This window comes from Phaenicophaeus curvirostris, chromosome 3, assembly GCF_032191515.1.
Source record: "Phaenicophaeus curvirostris isolate KB17595 chromosome 3, BPBGC_Pcur_1.0, whole genome shotgun sequence".
NCBI lineage: Eukaryota > Metazoa > Chordata > Aves > Cuculiformes > Cuculidae > Phaenicophaeus > Phaenicophaeus curvirostris.
This window is the reverse complement of record NC_091394.1, coordinates 63,286,726-63,300,396: the sequence shown is the minus strand read 5'-3', so window position 1 is coordinate 63,300,396 and position 13,671 is coordinate 63,286,726. Positions and strand designations below refer to the sequence as shown.

General features: G+C 42.7%; 2 protein-coding genes across 2 annotated transcripts in view; one reads left to right on the top strand and one right to left on the bottom strand.

Annotated features, from left to right (window-relative positions):
* Window positions 1-393, bottom strand: part of CSPP1 (centrosome and spindle pole associated protein 1) — a 64,716-nt gene extending 64,323 nt beyond the window's left edge. The window contains exon 1 of the mRNA XM_069854206.1: window positions 355-393. The gene's annotated coding sequence lies outside the window, so the exon portion shown is untranslated. The remainder of the gene's footprint in view (window positions 1-354) is intronic.
* Window positions 394-1,261: 868 nt separating this feature from the next.
* Window positions 1,262-12,659, top strand: COPS5 (COP9 signalosome subunit 5). Its single transcript, XM_069854203.1, has 8 exons — window positions 1,262-1,471; window positions 2,531-2,765; window positions 4,713-4,841; window positions 6,479-6,544; window positions 8,034-8,119; window positions 10,840-10,951; window positions 11,746-11,894; window positions 12,259-12,659. The coding sequence occupies exons 1-8, from the start codon at window positions 1,314-1,316 to the stop codon at window positions 12,341-12,343; spliced, it is 1,020 nt and encodes a 339-aa protein (XP_069710304.1). The 5' UTR covers window positions 1,262-1,313; the 3' UTR covers window positions 12,344-12,659.
* The last annotated feature ends 1,012 nt before the right edge of the window (window positions 12,660-13,671 follow it).

The following is a 13,671-nucleotide window of genomic DNA, read 5'->3' as shown; positions in this document are numbered from 1 at the left end:
TAAGGGCTGATTTACTTTTCCAGAACACGCGCTTTGCTCCAAAAACACATTTAACCTGCGGACACCTCCCGAGCCAGCAGATCCCACCGATTTCTCCAAGAGTGACAGCGCCTTTTCTCTAGCACCGCCCTCCCTCTTTCCTCTTCCCCGGGCTCGTCGTCAGGCAACGGCAGCACAACAAGCGCCTCCCGGATACCCACACCGGGCCCGGCGTCCCGGATACCTCGTATCCCCCGCCCCGCCCTGGCGTGCCAACGGGACACGCTCGGCCTCCTCGCAGGGTGGGCAGCGGAGCGTGCCGGGAAGCGAGGGGTGGAGGGACTCGGCACAGGGGATCCCGCCCGCCCCGCTCACCGGCTGCCGCCGCTCCCTCCGCGTCCCGCCGCCGCCCCGGAAACCGGTGGGAGGGGGCCTATGGCCACGCCCACCGCCTCCGAGGGCCACGCCTCCCAGCGCTGAGGCCACGCCCCCTCCGCCGATGGCCACGCCCCTCCAGCCGATTGCCGCGTCTCTGATCTGGGCACGCCCCCCGCCGCCGCCAGCGACGCACACAGTCCCTAGTCTGGCCACGCCCACAGCGGTGCACTGACCACGCCCACTCTGTCCGGATCACGTCCCCTCTGTCTATGACCACGCCCACATGTGCTGCCTTGGCTGCGCCCCCTCCCTGGCCACGCCCCCTGCCCCGTGGCCACGCCCCCTCCCGCCCTAGCAACGCCGGTTTGCATTGGTCACGCCCCCTTTGTCTCTGGCCACGCCCACGGCCCCAGGCCTCGCCTCCGGCCTCACCGCCACCTCCTCCCCGGGCCAGGGCAGGGGCGGGGCCGCGCTGTTCAATGGGAGCAGGAAGGGAGGCGGTGGCTGCGCCACGGGGGCCTTTGTAGGCCGTGAAACACTATAGGGCCGGAGGGAAGACCGGGGGGGGCGGGGTGAAGGGAAGGGAGCACGCGCTGCGGCCCCGCACGCTTCTCCCGGGCCGCCTCATGCTGTAAGCAGCGTACGCTGCGTAGACCCTCACACTATCCATGAGCGGCGCGCCCCGAAGAACGCGGCCCCGCCCCCCGCCCTCACCAACGCACTTCGCGCACTCTACACAGCCCCGCCCCGCGCCGTACGCTGCGCGCTTTACGCAACCCCTCCCTGCGCCGTACGCTTTACGCTGTCCCGCCCTCCCCGCGACGTACGCTGCGAGCTTTACGCAGCCCCGCCCCGCGCCGTACGCTGCGGCCTTTGCGCTGCGCTGCCCCGCCCCGCGCCGTACGCTGCGCGCTTTACGGGGCCCGGCGGCGCCGTCTGGCGAGGCCCGCGGGGCGATGGCGGCGTCCGGGAGCGGTGCCTCGGGCAGCGGGATGGCGCAGAAGACGTGGGAGCTGGCGAACAACATGCAGGAGGCGCAGAGCATCGACGAGATCTACAAGTACGACCGCAAGCAGCAGCAGGAGATCCTGGCCGCCAAGCCCTGGACCAAGGAGTGAGCGAGAGTGGGGCCGGGGCGGGGGGGGCGGGGCTGAGCCTGAGCCCCGGTCGCTGGGCTGTAGGATCGTAAAATCATAGCTATGGAACCATAAAATCGCTTGTTAGGAAAAGACATCATTGAGTTCAGCCGTACCTGTCTGCTACTAAACCAGATCCCTAAGCACCTTGTCCATCCACCTTTTTAACACGTTTGGGGATGGTGACGCCGCCCCCTCCTTGGGCAGCTTCTGCCAGTGCCTCGCTCCTTTTTCAGTGATGAAACTTTTCCTGATCTCCAATCTGAACCTCCCCTGCTGCAATTTGAGCCTGTTTCTCTCAGCCTATCACCTGTCACTTGGTGGAGGAGACCAGTCCCCACCTTGCCACATCTTCATTTCAGGCACTGGTAGTGAGCAAGAAGGTCTCCCTGCGGCCTCCCCTGGGCTAAACAACCCCAGTTCCCCCAGCTACTCCTCCCAAGACTTCTTTTCCAGACCCTGAGGAAGCGTGTCTGTGACAGTAAGAGCTTGTTCTAAATGCCCCTCACAGGGGTAGAGAAGTGGCCAGTCGTGGCTGTTCCCAGAGCTTGGGAAGTTTTGGGGAAACTTTAGGAAAATATTTCCCAATGACACAATTATGTGTCCATATAATCTGTAAGTTCCTTACTAGATGTGACATACAGTTGCTTTTTTAAGGCAGGTTCCTCCCCTTCCAGCCTTGCTGCAGTTTGACATGGATGGGAATTGCTGTTTTGCCAGTTTTCCTGATGTCATTTTAGTATTTGCAGCATAGAATAGATTAAATCTGTCTACTCGCGCATGGTGGTTTAGAATGTTGTGCCCTGTTTTCTTGAGCAGACAGGGAAAGCTTAAAAAAAACACAGTAAGCATAGCTTTAGATGATAAAGCCTCCTCTTTTCCAAGCTAAACAACCCCTCTTCCCTCAGCTGCTCCTCACAGGACTTGTTCTCCAGCCCCTTCACCAGTTTTGTTGCCCTTCTCTGGACACACTCCTGTACCTCACTGTGTTTTTAGCAGTTGGAGATTGAAAACTGAAACATTCCTCTCCCTTACAGTCACCATTACTTCAAGTACTGCAAGATCTCGGCACTGGCCCTGCTGAAGATGGTGATGCACGCCAGGTCAGGGGGCAACCTGGAGGTGATGGGGCTAATGCTGGGCAAGGTGGACGGGGAAACCATGATCATTATGGACAGCTTCGCCCTGCCTGTGGAGGGCACCGAGACACGCGTCAACGCGCAGGCAGCTGCCTACGAGTACATGGCTGCGTACATCGAGAATGCCAAGCAGGTGAGGAGCAGTGGCAGGAGGTGTTACTCTGGCCCCATGGTGAGGCTGGGGATCTGGTGAGCTAATAGCACAGGAACATGTGCTGGGGTTTGCAGGCGTCCCCACCTCCCACAGTGATAAAGTGGCTGCTCCAGTTGCCCCGTTTCATAGAATCATTAAGGTAGGAAAAGACCTCTAAGATTATCCAGTCAGCCTACCACCATGCCTACTAGACCATGTCCCAGAGTGACATCTCTAAACATTTTTTGAACACTCCAGGGAAGGAGAACTTGTCAGAAGCAAAGAACATGGGGCCCTCTAAGCATTTTCATATATATATATTTCCATGCCTTCCAGTAGGTCATCAGCTCCTTTCCTTTAGAAACGATTTTTACTGCTCAGGAAGTTGTTTTGTGGCTGCAGCTGGTGCCTGTGGCCGGAACAAGGAGGGAACAAGCCATTTCTAAAATAGGTGATATAATACGTGCTTCTGAAAACAATATGCAAAATTAAATACAAAATATGTGTGTGTCAGAGATACTATTTGTAGATCAGGAATACGACATACGTACCTTTAGTATGTCTTATGCTTAAAACGGTCCAGGTTTATGTAGGAGCGCTCATAGGATAGGAAGTGTTTTTTCTGGTTGTTTGTATTGTACAGTTTCGTTCTCACAGTTTTGAAAAAGAACTTGTGTGCAAATATAATAACTCACTTTTACTGGTGCTCTGGCAGAGTTTGCCTGCTGGCTTGTCCCATGTTGTATTTTGATGAGCAGTTGTACCTGTAATAACTCTTTTTAATACTAGATTGCAAGTTGCTATATTCCCCTGCATAACCACTTTAAGGATGCCAGTGTTCCTGTTACTTGCTTCTCCATGGGCAGGATCTGATGTTAATACACTCAAAATGTGATACTTGGTTTTGAAAAATAACATGTTCTTTAATGTTTTGTTGGTCTCAACTTCTCTATTATGGGAGATGTGAAGAAAATGTAAATCAGTGTTCCATTCAAGAGGCAGTTTGTGTATTCTGTCTCTCCTTAACATTTTTCTGATGTAACCTTCATGACATATTCAGTCTTTGGCAAAACCAAGCATGTGATGCATCCAACCAGAGAACTCTATTAAGAACTGGCATGTAGGTTCGTACCAGAATTGTTCAGCTCAGTATGGAGCAGCCAGTAAGCATTTCCTGAGAGAAGATTACAAAATTACGTGTGATGGGTGTTAGTTGTTTTCTTGTTTGTTGGTTTGTTTTTCTTCCAGTGGCTGTTGAGGTAGCTAGGGTTATTATTCAGAAAATCCTATTTTGATTTTTTTTCTGGTCCTAAAAATCTGAAAAAATCATCTTTTGGCTTTCACAGTGTGCTCTGGCAATAATTTCTGGTGTTTGAAAACATGCCTTTTTGAAGTAAATTTTTGTACCCAGCAATAATCTTTCTGTATGTCTCTGAGATGTGTTATTGTCCTAAGTAATAAATACTCATTCTCTGCTGACAAACCATACGTGACAGAAGATCATATATACTTATGTCATAGTCATCCTAATAAATTTGCCTTCCACACTGAAGAGTTCTGGCTTGGTTACCATTGGTGTGGAATTTCTTCTGTACTTCAGCTGTCATTGAAGAAGGAGCTCCTGCCTCCTTCAAATCCTTTGTTTCATAGAATCATAGAATAACCAGGTTGGAAGAGACCCACTGGATCATCGAGTCCAGCCATCGAGTCCAACCATGGTAGCAGCTGTAACAGAAAGTGTTAATACTACAGACTTTATGGCTTCTAAAAATAGCTTAGCAAACTAAGGTGTATGTTTAGTTTAGCGTTGGTAAGTTAGCATTGCAGGCTACCTGTTTCTTTTAATCTTCCCCCCGTGCTGCAGTATGCTGGAAGGCCCAGCAGAGGGCAGCTGGTCCTTTCAGAATGGAGGCCAACGCTGCGTTTGTTTTCCTTGACGTCTCTTAGGTTGGTCGCCTAGAAAACGCAATCGGTTGGTATCACAGTCACCCTGGCTACGGCTGCTGGCTCTCTGGGATCGACGTCAGCACCCAGATGCTCAATCAGCAATTTCAAGAACCCTTCGTAGCAGTGGTTGTGAGTACTGCCTGATAGTTGATAAAACTACATAGCAAACTTATGTTGAGGGGGGAATAATTTATATATTTCTGCCTGTTAACATCTTAGGAGCATGTGTTTTGCACAGCGGAAGTGTTGGATACAAATTCTAAATGGGCATCGCTTCTTTTGCTTTGTTGCCCGTGTACCAGTCAAGCCAGTACCGTTGCTTACCCAGGCCATTTTCACTTCATTGTTCCAAGCATAGTAGCACTGTACAAATCCATATGTTACGCTCAACTTGAAGTTCGCTTGGTACTTTTGGAAAAAAAATGTGTTTTGAGCAATCCATATTCAGCCTCCTGCAATAAAAGAAAAATATGTTTCTTTTGTTCTCTTTGTTGATTGTTCTATTGGGATAGAATCATAGAATAACCAGGTTGGAAGAGACCCACCAGATCATCGAGTCCAACCATTCCTATCAAACACTAACCCATGCCCCTTAGCACCTCGTCCACCCGTGCCTTAAACACCTCCAGGGAAGGTGACTCAACCACCTCCCTAGGCAGCCTGTTCCAGTGCCCAGTGACCCTTTCTGTGAAAATTTTTTTCCTGATGTACAGCCTAAATCTCCCCTGGCGGAGCTTGAGGCCATTCCCTCTTGTCCTGTTCCTGTCACTTGGGAGAAGAGGCCAGCACCCTCCTCTCTACAACCTCCTTTCAGGTAGTTATAGAGAGCAATGAGGTCTCCCCTCAGCCTCCTCTTCTCCAGGCTAAACAACCCCAGCTCTCTCAGCCGCTCCTCATAAGGCCTGTTCTCCAGCCCCTTCACCAAAGAGATAGAGCAAAGCATGTTCGTAGGGTTCTTTGGCTTGGAAGCTAGAATGCCTTCTAGCCACTAAATGAGTGGCATAGTACAAGGTAGAAGGCACTAAAGAATCTGTCTTTGAAGAAAAAATCTGAATAAACTCTTCAGGCCCTTCAGGGTCTTCCAGGCTTTGCATCACATCCGAAATCAAAGGCAAAACCTTATCTTAGATACTACTTGTATAACCATTGCTGGTGAGGGAAGTAAAGGAAAAAAAGGCTGAAACTAGTCAGGAAGAGGAAATACAGCTCTGATGGAAGAATTGCATTAAAAAAGGATAAGTCACCCTTAAGTATTTCTACCATATTTGTTCTCATTTGTTACAACATAGTTTCATATGCTTTCCTTGGGGCTGCTTTTATTTTACCTTTTTTTAATTACTTTTAAAATTACACATGGCATTAATAAATACGCTTGCAAGGAGATTCCTTCGTTACTTTCCTCTTCTTACCACCAAAACAAACATAATACTATTTCTTATCTCTAGTGCTTATAAAATTAAAATGCAGATTTTTTTTTTTTATTATGTTTTATTGGTAGCTCTTAAGTGCCATTTCTTCAAAGTATTGGGAAACAAGGAAAATTAGTTTGGAAAAAATGGTCCAGAGAAGGCTATTGCTATTCCCACCCTTTTAGAGTCTCATACCAACAGATGTCAACTAAAAAAAGTATTGTTTATGACAAAACTAACACAACTTGCACTAATTACGTTTCTGAAACACAATTACTGTAGATTTAATTTATGCCTGTAATAATTTATAAAATGGATACAAAATGGATATAACAAGCATTACCTGTATTTCTACAGATTGATCCAACAAGAACAATATCTGCAGGAAAAGTAAATCTTGGAGCATTTAGGACATACCCTAAGGTAAATAGTTAAACTTATCTCGGGCTTGATCACTAAACTGTCTTTCAATAACTAATAGATTGGTTTTAAAGATTACTGCAGTTTGATCAGCTGACAGTTCGATCTGCTGTGCGATACTGCATGTCATTGCTCATCCTGAAAGAAAGATGTGATGATACACTGGTTATTGCCTGTCTTTAGATATTGGTTACCTTTACAAAGATTGGCTTCTACTTTGTTTTTCCTAGATTTTTGGCAGTGTTAAATCAAATGGGCTGTCTAGATAGTGGAGCTGACTGAAAATTAAATAGCTCAGTATAGCAATTTTTTAATGGATATAATTATATGTAGAATTCATCATACTAGAGTTATACTAATTCTTCATTATCATTTTTTAGCCCTAAACCCAAATGTTGATAGTGTGGGGTTTATGTTGTAATCTGCTTTTCATTTTGGAAAAACAAGATTCAAAATTATCCACTTGACTATTTCAAATACATATTATGAATCTTCGCAAAATACTGTGCAAAAAAATGAGTTAATTAAACAGTGTGGAATGGTTAGGCTAAAAACTAGGAAATCACGTAAATATTGGAGATCTACATCTCCAAATGCAGTCTTCTGTTTATACTTCTGGCAGAGATATAACTGTGCTATTAGGTTTAAATTAAATAAAGTTCAGGTATATCCTTCAAATCCCTGGTTATTACTGACTCATGAAGAGCTTCAGGCTAATATTTGATAAAATCATAATTAACAAAAATGTACGTGAGAGGTTCCCAGTCGCATTCGGGCATTATTTTGGTGTTGACAAAACACAAGAGATCTCCTGAATCACACACTATTGTAAGAATATTCACTTCTCTAGGTTAAACCACTTCATAAATGCTTTCAGAATTCTGAGCAGTGAGAAGAATCCTGCATCTGAAAACCAAATTGTATCTAGAAAATGCACATTAGAAGTGTATTTTTAGGAAGTCCTCACAGTGGTTTGCAGGCAGTTCTTGCCTAGTTAGTAGCTGTGAGCAGCACCATCTCGGCTAAATAAGTAACTGAAGTTTTAGGTATCCCTAAGGCAGACAAAAGTCATGGATGTTTCTTCCCTCTTCTCATGCCTCCTGTCTTCTCTCAAAAGAGACTTGAAATCACTTCCAAGAATAGGTAGAGAAATACTATCTTAGACGAAACTCGCACTTTCTTTGCTCTAAGAAATTATCTAATCATAACTTGCCGTCTTACTTGCTTGAAAAATCTCAACTGTGACCACTTGTTTGCTCCCAACATGCTTTTTGATAGACCTGTAAGCGTAATGACTGCTAGTAAAGCTAGCAAAATCTGAGATCCAAGAAAATTCCAAATTTCAGGCTACTGGGGGAAATTTTGGTTTCCTTAGGAAAAATAAACTAGAATTGCATCAACTGGAATTTTTGTGAAGTGTTTTCAAAGGGTTAAGGCATTTTTAAAAGACCCAAAATTACTGTGTCATCTTTACCCTTTGTTGCATTTTTAGGGCTATAAACCTCCAGATGAAGGTCCCTCTGAGTACCAGACTATTCCGCTTAATAAAATAGAAGATTTTGGTGTACATTGTAAACAGTAAGTAACGTCAAAACTGCTAACTCTGGTTGTCCATTTTTTATGTTTAGATCAGTGATTCAATACAGAAAAGTACGTTTTTTGAGGTGCTTCAAATTGTCTTGAAGTTCTTTGTTGCTTTAACACTGTTGGTTTTGTGCAAAAGTGTTATTGTCAATTATCAGGAAATATTTTAAGGGAGAGTTGTTATAAAGATGAAGATGAACCTGAAGCTTAAAGATCAAAAGCTTTAGCAGGTGATTCTGAACTCCTTTAAGTAGTGATGCTTTCTTAGGGGAAGGAGAAAAGAGTCAGCAGGGCTAGGGACACTTCAATCTGTTTGCTTTTCTGAGTAGTGGTGAGTGTTGTCCATCTTTTTATCCTGCATCACCGGGCATGTTAGGGTTGTTTCTGTCTTGGGTAGGATTGGAAAGTGGAGCTGCTTTGAGGATAACACCAGCAACAGGAAGAATAACTGCTTTTTCTCTCCAAGTAATTTGCTTTCCATGAATTAAAAAGGTAGACTAGCTTTAATTGTTCTGTCCCCAGCCACATGTTCCTCACGTCATGCCTATCTTTACTTTTTTGGCAAGGCATTTGTTTTGCCAGGTTAGTCCCCTGATCTTGTCCAACTTGTGGCTGTGCACATGTTCTTGCTGGTTAAGCAAATGTGTGGTGGAAAGTAGAGGCAGGTGTTGGAGACATGGTCTTTGCAAAGAGCAGCTAAGGAAAGATGGAACCGCTTTTTTCAGTAATAGCCTGGTTTCAATTCTACCTTCCTATGTTTGACAAGTGCTACAGCTTAAGCATCTGTGTACAGGGAACTTGAAGCTCTCCTTGACACCAGTGTGTCCTGTAGGCTGTTGTGTGGTTTCTTCATGGTTTTGGTGCATTAGTATCTGTTCTTTGGTGCATTTGTAATTGCATGCAAAGTCTGACCCTGAAGAGTTGAAGAAATAAAAGCTATTGGGAATTGGTCTTCCTATCCAGTTTGAGGAAAAACCCAGAACAGTAGCTACACAGAGATCTTTGTAGAGCTGTGATGTTCCTGTCATTTCAGAGTAGACCTTCTAAGTCTAGTGTTGGCCATAAATCTGTGCTTTTAAACATGAAAGGATACATGTTATCCTCTCTTTTTTAGAGGTGGTCAGTTTGGGAGAATTGATTTGGTGAGGCTGGTTTAAGTTGAAAGTGTTTCGTAGTTACCGTTATAATCTCTGTCTCAGGAAGCTGGCTTCTTGTACAAGCTATTTCTTTCCATCTAAACCAAGGCAATATTTTCCAGCGTATCTAGAAGGAAACAGCTGTTAAATAAAGAGAGGCAATTAAAACTGGAAATGAGTCACGTTGCTGAATTACTGATAACAGAAAAGACTAGAGTGGTGGTGTCCTCTCAGTAGTATGGGTAGTCAGACTAAAAGTTTAGAGATCTTGAATAATGATCATGGAACCATTAGTTAGTTTGGAAAATTCCTTTAAGGTCGAGTCCAACCCTTAATCTAGCACTGCCAAGTCCACCGCTAAACCATACCTGTAAGCACCACATCTACCCATCTTTTAAATACCTTTGGAGATCGTGACTCCACCACTTCCCTGGGCAGCCTTTGCCAGTGCTCAAGAACCCTTTCAGGGAAGTAATTTTTTGTGATATCCAATCTAAACCTCCTCTGGCACAACTTGAGGCAATTTCCTCTTGCCCTATCACTTGTTCCTTGGAAGAGAAGACTGAGGCCCACCTCACCATAACCTTCTTCCAGGTAGTTGTAAAGAGCAATAAGGTCTTCCTCAGCTACATTTTTCCGGATTAAACAACCCCTGTTCCTTCAGCTGGTCCTCGTAAGCCTTGTGCTCTAGGCTCTAGGCTCTAGTAGCAGTCTGGATGATTTTAGTCAAACTTCTTTAATTTGCATTCAGCGCTGGATGTGAAACTGATTCCATTTAGTCTTTTTAAGTAAGTTTATTACACTATTTCTCAAACAATTTGGATTTCTGATTTTGAACTGACTTAGTACCTTATTTTGCTTAGCGTATGTGAAATAACAGTATTTGTTCTGTCACAGAAATATTAGTGTGGCATGTGAGTAGATTTTAAAGCGTTGTTATCTTAGATGGAATGCCTTACAGAAATGAGAAACACAATAACTCTCTAGAGAAATCAAGAGAAAATAGGATTACTGATAACCTGAATCAAGAATTTCCTGCTGAAAATAAAGTTTAATACAGCACTAACGTTGCTGTAATTCCCTTACACTAATGACTTTGCGTAGCTCAGCTTTTTGTCTGCTTTATCATGTCTTGCAAATTCTGTAGCGCTATCTTGATTTTGAAATAGGTGTGGTAGAACATAAGGTTGTTTGCCTGTTTGTAACATTTACTGCTGTCAGATGCTCTTAATTTAATTAGAGGCGATATATGCACAACTGCAGTCATGCAACAGTTATTACAGTATTGAAGATCCCAAGCATGGAACAAGGCATCATTGCATTGCAGAAGAAGTCGCTAAAAGAGTAATTAAATAGAACACAGGAATATGTGTGGGGTTATGTATACCTGTATTAAAGCTACATGAAAATCTTTTAGAGTTAGAATTGGAACTGGAAGTAACTTTTTGATTGTTCAGTGCTTTGAATTCTTGAAGTTATTTGCCATTGATAAGGATTTTTTGAGATGTCTGTACTTTGGGTGTCACAGCCAAATGAGTTCTATTTAGATAGAAGCTTATTGTGTGTTTGTTTTTAAAGGTATTATGCTTTAGAAGTCTCATACTTTAAATCATCTTTGGATCGTAAATTGCTGGAGCTTTTGTGGAACAAGTACTGGGTGAACACTCTCAGTTCTTCTAGTTTGCTTACTGTAAGTACCATAGTGTCCTCTCATGCACGTGTATTACTCTTCATTAGTGCTGAAAGGCAAGTCCTTCACTGTAAAACACTTAATGGGACACTGATAGATAAGAGATATAAAATCTGTTTGTCAGATTAAACAAGAAAGGAAGGTTTTCCTAATCATAAATACTAAAATGTTCCTTATGTCTGCTTTTTAAAAGTAGAAGGTGGGAATAACTTATGTTTAATTTTACTGAGTTCTCTATGCACTTAATTTTTTGTTTTAAGCACCTTTTAACTTTATATCCTTTTACAGCACAGCAATGAATAGGATGCCTTACAGTAATGGCATTGAATAAGTACAGACTTAAGAAAAAGATTTAAAAACTCCTAAAATCTAATGGAACTGTTAAAACGAGGTTGCAACCGAAATACTGCAGGTAGACCTTCGATGTAACAGCTCAGCATCAAAACCTTCCTTCTGCAAAAGCCAGTTTTAACTCTTTTCTCAATTTTATACCTTTTCTTACAGGCAAAAGCAACTGAATTTTACTTACTCTTATATAACTTAGGGTGTAGGCAGAAAGTAATGAAGAATGCCTGCTTCAGGCTTTAGGCATTGAGCATTTGTCAGGTGTTGAGCTTCTGTTCTCTCAACCACCACTTGTGTGCCACATGTGTTCTGTATCACTTCAATTGCACACATCGGTTAAAATGTCCAGTACTACTGTCAGGCTCTTTTCAGATTTTGGTTTTTTTGTGTATAAATGCTTGAATTTGTAGCTTAGAATTCAGTATGTTTTTGTTGACTTTTTTGTTAAGAATGCTGACTACACCACTGGCCAAGTCTTTGATTTGTCTGAAAAATTAGAACAGTCAGAAGCTCAGCTTGGAAGGGGCAGTTTCATGCTGGGTTTAGAGACTCATGATAAGAAATCAGAAGACAAACTTGCAAAAGCAACAAGAGACAGGTAAGACAATGCATACTTGTGTTCTTCCTTGTAAAAGTTATTTTGTTTTAAACTTTTATCATGCCTTTAGTTGTAACCTACCAATAGCTCACTTGCTATTGTAAATGTAAGATGTCCTAAATTACCAAGCAAAGAAGTTTTCTGGACTTGGTCTTTGTGAGTATAATGCTCATCAGTTTGCTTTTTAAGTAACAAAAATCTATGGGCAACAATGGTTAAATTGCTGTGTGTGACTTTTCCTTTCTGGACAGTTGTTAAGATTCATGGGGTTATGGGCACCCTGAACTTCCAGAACAGCTGAATATCTTCAAATAAAATGACAGTTCAGTGTTTAGCCAACGTTGAATTTATGCTTGTTTTTCAGCTGCAAGACCACCATAGAAGCTATACATGGATTGATGTCTCAGGTTATTAAGGATAAACTTTTTAATCAAATTAATACAGCTTGAAGTGCATCACCAGCTGATATGCATCTCCAGACCAGAAAAAGTCATGGTTTCTTTCGCTTGGACTTGTTCAACCTGGGAAATGAAGCTTGAGTGGAAAATTATTCATTTAAATTGTAGTACTTTAATATTTCCCACCTGTCTGACCAGTTTTAAAGAACAAAGTGTTCTGAATTGCAGTGCAACTTTTTGTTCTTTATCATAAAACACAACCAGTTTGCAGAATTGTTCCAAAAGAAAAATAAATGTGACTTACTGGGTTTTGCTCTTAGGTATTTATCTGTATTATCCAACTGCAATAAAACAATTTTGAAAATGAGCAACTGTTCTGGGGCTTGAATATTTTGGCAAACATTCGTCTCCTCTTATGCTTTTTCTTATTATTCCTTAGAAAAGTTCTGTCTGCTTAGTTAGCTTAGATAGGTAACTTGTGCAGTGTAAGAAGTTTGCTTCTCAGATTTTCATTTCTGTGTTTTACTTTAAGAATCAAAATCTCATTTGCTTATTTGCTTAAATCTCTTTTGACAAGTTACCGAATCTAATGGAGTCTTTCCTGATTTAGTTTTACTGGTCCAGCCTGAAGTGGTTTCTTCTCACAGTGATGAAACATACATGCATGATACAACAGTGTTTTGCTTGTAGCTTCACACTTAACAATGGACATTTTATATTTCTAAGTATTTAAGTAACAACCAGTTACAGTATGAAACTAATAGTGTGGATATATACCGTTACTTGTCTCCTGCTCACCCTCTCTTGCTTGTCGTAGTCACTTGTTGCATGCAAAGGAGCAAAATGAAAAATCATCTCTGAAATACGTGTTAAGCTAATTTAGCGCCATAGATATCAAAATGCATTTATCATAATTGCTGGCTTACAATGTGGTGCTGCTACAGGGCTGGAGCTAAGTTTGTTTTGGAGGCCTTCGTACTGCATTTCAATAATTCAAGATGTTTGGATTTCTTTTAAGGTTTTTATCCTTAATCCTGAGTTTCCTGGGGGTTTGGGAATGTTTACTTTTGGGATAATTTATAACATGCTTTATACAATATGCCATTACACTTTATACCTTGAGTAACTGATATTCTTTTGCAGCCCTAACTCTGCCTTGATGTGGGTTTTGTTTTTGTTTTGGTCTGGAAATTTTAATAGCTATTACTCATTTGGGGCTTTTTATCCAAATGGACTCTAGTTATTTGAAGCTGAGAGGCAAATTATACAATGGAAACTTATTCAGCAGGGAAATGCGGATACCCTGAAGCTGAAATTCATCAGGATTTTTAAAGCAGCAGCATTTAACGTAGGACAAATATTGGACCAAGTAAAGTTTA